The 5,645-nt window shown below is 46.7% G+C and overlaps 1 protein-coding gene across 4 annotated transcripts in view; it reads right to left on the bottom strand.

Annotated features, from left to right (window-relative positions):
• Positions 1–294: 294 nt before the first annotated feature.
• Positions 295–5,645, bottom strand: part of Kcnk13 (potassium channel, subfamily K, member 13) — a 99,534-nt gene continuing 94,183 nt past the window's right edge. For all 4 annotated transcript variants that reach the window (XM_030246665.1, NM_001164427.1, NM_001164426.1 and 1 more), the window contains one exon: positions 295–1,975. In XM_030246665.1, the coding sequence (XP_030102525.1) occupies positions 1,092–1,975 (884 nt within the window). In that variant the 3' untranslated portion in view covers positions 295–1,091. The remainder of the gene's footprint in view (positions 1,976–5,645) is intronic.

Below are 5,645 nucleotides of genomic sequence, written 5' to 3'. Positions count from 1 at the left end.
TTCTGAGAGTCCTGTGTGTACCCATTTTAATCTTGTAAAAAACCACTCCTGCTATGCCTTACACGTTTTTCTCTTGCATGTCAGAAGGCTAGCAACCTCCATTCCTAGGAAGGAGGCTATCTGTAATGGTCTGGGAGTTTCACATCTCTGTCCTTGGCACAGTCTCAGAAGCAGATGGGACCAGAAAGCCACACTTCATTATGTGGGCTGGAATGTTAGGCTCCAGCTCAGACTCCATGATGAGGCTCATAGCTCCAGCTTCCTTTACACTGTCTGCAATGATTACTCATGGCCTCGTAGTTAACAAAATGAGAATTTATTAAATGTTCAACTCTAATAAATAGTCAGTTGCCTCTGCACCAGGCTCCAAGCCCTGGTAAAATGACACGATCCGTGTAACCATTCAGAGAGGACATAGTAAGCTGTGGGCTTTAGTTACAAGATGGAGTTTCCCTCTTCCTCTACTCACTGCCAAGCTTAAAGGTTTGAAGGTGGATTTAGTTTTCTTATCACATAAGATCCAAAAGATATATTAGTCAAACAGGAAACAAAACAAAAAGAAACCAAGACTCCCAAACAGAGAAGCAGGTATAAGAGAAGATGAGATAGTGTCCCCATCAATGGAACCAACAATAGATATGTTTGGAAGGAAGTCCAGCAAACAGAAGGCCCAGAGACACTCTGGAATGTTTGTTGCCTTTTCTTGAGGGGCTGGGTGAAGTTCAGCCACTCACGTTCCAGGACAGAAGCAGGCTTTTTGGGGGCTCTCCCTTCCTAAGAATGGATCATGGTGGAGAAACCAAAACTGGACCAGTCTCCCTCAGACCATTACAACTCTGGAAGAAGGCAAGGCCCTTAGCAGTTCCAAATGTCAAACTTGGAATTCAAAAGTAAAGTAAGAGCCAGGGAAAGAGGCTCCAGCCCTCAACTGTGAGAGGCTACTCTTGCCTGAGGCCAAGGTCAGATTTCAAAACCTGGACTGGAGATATTAATTGCAACAGCCAGAGGCACAGCTGAGCTTACCAGTGGTGTAACAGTGTCTTATTCCCCACATGCCCTGGTTTTCTTCATATAGCAGCTACTTCTGGTTCCTACCTATCTCCACTGGTCTCTGCCAACCTGTTATTCATTACTGCAAAGGCTCCCACTCCCCCTGAGAACTCATCATCCCGGGAGGATGCACTGTTCTGGTGGGGTCCCCCATTGGCCATCTCGGACAACTGCTTCTGCAGGATGGCCAGGGAGACCTTGTTGGTGTCCTTCATGGAGATCATCTCCCCCGAGAGACGTCGTCCATCAGTGTCACTTTCCATCACCCCGTCTGTCTCTATGGAGATGTTGCACCTGTTCCGGATGTTACCCGGCATCACCACATTCCTCCTGGACCGCAGGAGTCCTCTTTGGCATGGTGGGAAGCACCCGCTATCCAGTTTCCTCAGGATCCAGTTCACAGTCTGTTTGATCAGGATGGAGATGACGTTAAACAAAGAGTAGATGCAGCAGACACCCATGAGGATGAGGAAGAAATTGAAGAAGCGGTAGAGTCCTTGGCTCTCATACTGAGCATTCTGGCTGCTCACCAGGTCCCCGAAGCCAATGGTGCTGAAAGCCACAAAACAGAAGTAGACCGAGTCAAAGTAGCTCCAGCCCTCCATGGTGGTGTACAGAGCAGAGGCTCCGCAGGAGATGGCCACTGATGCCAAGCATAGGATCAGCATGACGTAGTACACAGAGGGCTTCCAGCCAGTCAGGCTGTCTGCCTCCCCCTTTTCAGGAGCCTTCATGTTGTCCTGGGTCACCGCCCCACGTCTGCGCAGCTGCTGCTGGTGACAGGATCTCATGACACAGGCGATGACAGTGATCAGCCGCTCCAGGAAAAGGTTGAAGAAGAGGATGGTACTTGCACATCCAATGAGACCATAAAAGATCAGAAAAATCTTCCCTCCCGTTGTGGCTGGTGTTGTCATCCCAAACCCTGAAGAAGACAAAACCAGAGGAGAAAAGCATGAGTGGAAGCCTTCCTGGGAGAGGAGTTGGTGTAGAGCAGAGGTTCTTGACCTTCCTAAACCCGTGACCCTTTAATGCGGTTCCTCATGCTGTGGTGACTCCCCTCCACCGTAAGATTATCTTGTTGCTACTTCATAACTGTAAGTTTGCTACTGTTATGAATTCTAATGTAAGTACCTGATATGCAGGATATCTGAAATGCGAACCCCAAAGGGACCATGACCCACAGGTTGAGACTCACTGGTGTGTAAGATTTGGAGACCGGAGAAGGATGGGAAGAAACAAGAATTATAGAATCCCTCAGCCCTAGCCTTTCTAGGAAAGCAGAGCATCCCCATCTCTGTTGAAAGGCAGTGGTTCAGCATACAGAGTTTGGCCTGCTGCAAGCCCATATGGTGCTATTGTGTGAAGCGGGGAAAGGCCCCTCTTCCTCTGAGTGAAAGAGTCTTAGTGACAAGGATAAGACTGGATCTCAGCCTCCTTCCCTCCTTTTGCTGGATGCTCTTGTACACTATGGAACTTGAGCATCCATAATCAACAGACCTTGTTCAGAGACACAAGAGCTCCTACAAAAATAAAGGCGATTGCAGACTCTTCAGAATTCATTTATTCCACAAACACAGAACCAGGGATAAAGCCAGAAGTGCTCTGTCTCCCTGGACCTCCGGTTTTGCAGGATGACTGGTATATTGTATGGTAAGTACTGGGCTTGGAAGTGGTACAGGACTTCCTGGCAGCTGCAGAGAGGGGCATCCATCTCAGTCTTGGGGTTCTGGGAAGGTTACACTGAGGGTCTTGGAAACCCAGGAGGTACTGTCCAGGCAGAAGGAGCATGCAAGTAGTAATGATGGTCTCTTTTTCTCCTCTTCTGTGTGTATGCACATGGTGAGTGTGTGTGTATGTGTGTGTGTGTGTGTGTGTGTGTGTGTGTGTGTGTGTGTGTGTGCACATGTGTGTGCATTTGGAGACTGGAAGTGGATGTTGGGTATCTTCCTCAAGTGCAGTCCACTTCATTTGTTGAGGCAAGGCCTTTCACTAGACCCGGAGCTCACTGACTCCTGCTAGCTTAGCTGGTCAGGGTGCCCTGCAGACATCCAGTCTCTGCCTCCTAAGCACTGGCATTAGAGGTTCTAACTCTGGTCCTCATGCCTTTCCCTTCATTTGCAAGTTTATCTCCCTCATTGTGTCCCATCACTGGGATGCCAACCCTTAACCATTATCCGTTCCTTGGAATCTCCTCCCAAGCCTGCCCTTGGTCTTGTTGCTACTGGCCAACTAGTGGCTGCCTGCCCTAGGTTCCCTTGGGAAATGGTCAGACCAGATCTTGGGCTGAGAGGGCTTCTGGGGTTATGGCTTTATGGTGACTGGAGATGAAGTCAAGGGACCACCTTTCCCAAGCACCTTATCACTGAGCCACAAGCACGTTAGGCAATTAGTTCCTAACTATTGAAGGAACGTGTAGTTACTTTCTTTGATGGACTCAGTAGATTCTCTGAGCCAGGAGAGCTTGTGAGTGTACATAGAATATAGAAAGCAGAAGGCTGAGCCCATGCAAGACATGCTTGGGCCACAACTGTGGAATGTCTTTTATCTCCGACAAATCTTATCTTTCTCATCCAATGATATAACCACTTAATTCATAACCATTCAATTCTCCAACTAAAATCATGGTTCTGACCTGTGGTTTATTGGGAAGCAAAAGACCTCAGACCAAGATAATGGAAGATATTGAGTTTAGCTTATATCAAAATAGTATAGAGGAATGAATGGGATACTTGGTAAGGAAGGAGTGAGAGACAAGGAACAATGGGATAGAGATTTTTGAGTGTTAGGACCCTTGATGGTAAAGTAAAAAAATCAGAATATCACCTCTCCTTTGGAAACCTTGCTTCAAAAATCGAAGTCCTCTCTGCCATCTTGCAGTGAAGGTTCTTATTTATTTTATTAAAATTTATTTATTTATTTATTATATGTAAGTACACTGTAGCTATCTTCAGACATACCAGAAGAGGGCATCAGATCCCATTACAGATGGTTGTAAGCCATTATGTGGTTGCTGGGATTTGAACTCAGGACCCCTGGAAGAGCAGTCAGTGCTCTTAACCGCTGAGCCATGTCTCCATCCCCGAAGGTTCTTATTTATCTCCATTATGTAGAGAAATTTGTTGTTCGCTCTCTGGTTAGGATCATAATTCTTTAGCCTCAAGCTCAGACGAGGTGGTTAGAGTTGGAGAGACTTGGGCTTGATGCGTTAAGTGCTTTGAGTTTAACAAGTCGGTTTTGAACAATGTCATTGTCTACCACTTAGTCACAAGCATGTTAGGCAATTAGTTCCCAACTACTGAAGGAACTTGGAGTTACTTGGATGGACTCAATGGATTTCCTGAACCAGGAGAGTGAGTGCTCCTTATAGAAAGCAGAAGGCTGAGCCCATGTGCTATGTGTTGGGCCATGGCTATGATAGGAATGATTTTTCTTCTTCTTCTTCTTCTTCTTCTTCTTCTTCTTCTTCTTCTTCTTCTTCTTCTTCTTCTTCTTCTTCTTCTTCTTTTTTTTTTTTTTTGGTCCTTTTGAGACAGAGTTTCTCTGTATAGCCCTGGCTGTCCTGGAACTCACTTTGTAGACCATGCTGGCCTTGAATTTAGAAATCTGCCTGCCTCTGCCTCCCGAGTGCTGGGATTAAAGGCGTGCGCCACCATGCCCGGCTGATAGGAATGATTTTTATCTCCCCAAAGTCACATGTTGATCTTCACCCACAAGTTGGAAGTTTTAGAAAATGGTCCTATATGAGAGGATTAGTATGTGGGTGAGGGACCTTCAAGGTATCTGTGTCCTTATAATACCTTGGGGGCTGGGGATGTGGCTCAGTTGGTAGAGTGCTTGTCTGATAAGCTGGGTGTGGTAACAGGTGCCTGTAATCCAGCATGTGGGAGGTGGAGCCAGGAGGATCTAATGTCCAAGGTTACTGTAGACTACATAGGGAGTTCAAAGGCAGCCTGGTCCAGACAACAACAAACTATAACAAGAGACACCTCAGAGGACATACATCATCCTTTCTGCCATGGGAGAACACTGCGGGGATTCTATGAGAACCTTGACCTTGAACTTCCAGAACTGTGAGCGCTATTTCTAAGCCAGCCTTATGGCATTTGTTACAGCATCCAGAATGAATTTAAACAGCCATCCATGACCTGGACAAGCTCCTTGTGAGAATCCCTTCCCTGGAGAGCTGTAAACAATGTCTACCCCTTGCTTACGAGACCCCAAAGGCAAATCAAACTACAACCTGCATGCAAGCTCCCAATGACGAACCAAAGTATAACTCCACCCGAACTTCACCCTGGGGAACCAATGAGTTTACTGGGCTTCCTTATAGCACACAGAGTGCTTACAGGAGCATAGGTGACTACCACAGAGGAAAGTCTTCGTCCAGCATAGATGATGGCCTCCCCATAGCCACATAAATGGAGTCCCCATTTAACCTCCTCCAGCCTAGAGAGATAGATAATCACACTTCTGGATACCACATGCCATATGCAATTAGGGCAGTAGAGCATACAAATGGCTGGGAGGAAACACTGGATTCTCAGGGGAGTTTAACTGATCCTTGATCCTCTCTCCAACCTCCTCTTCTCTAG

Source organism: Mus musculus, chromosome 12, assembly GCF_000001635.26.
Source record: "Mus musculus strain C57BL/6J chromosome 12, GRCm38.p6 C57BL/6J".
Taxonomy (NCBI): Eukaryota; Metazoa; Chordata; class Mammalia; order Rodentia; family Muridae; genus Mus; species Mus musculus.
Note: the sequence above shows the minus strand (reverse complement) of the source record. Positions and strands in the feature narration are given on the sequence as shown.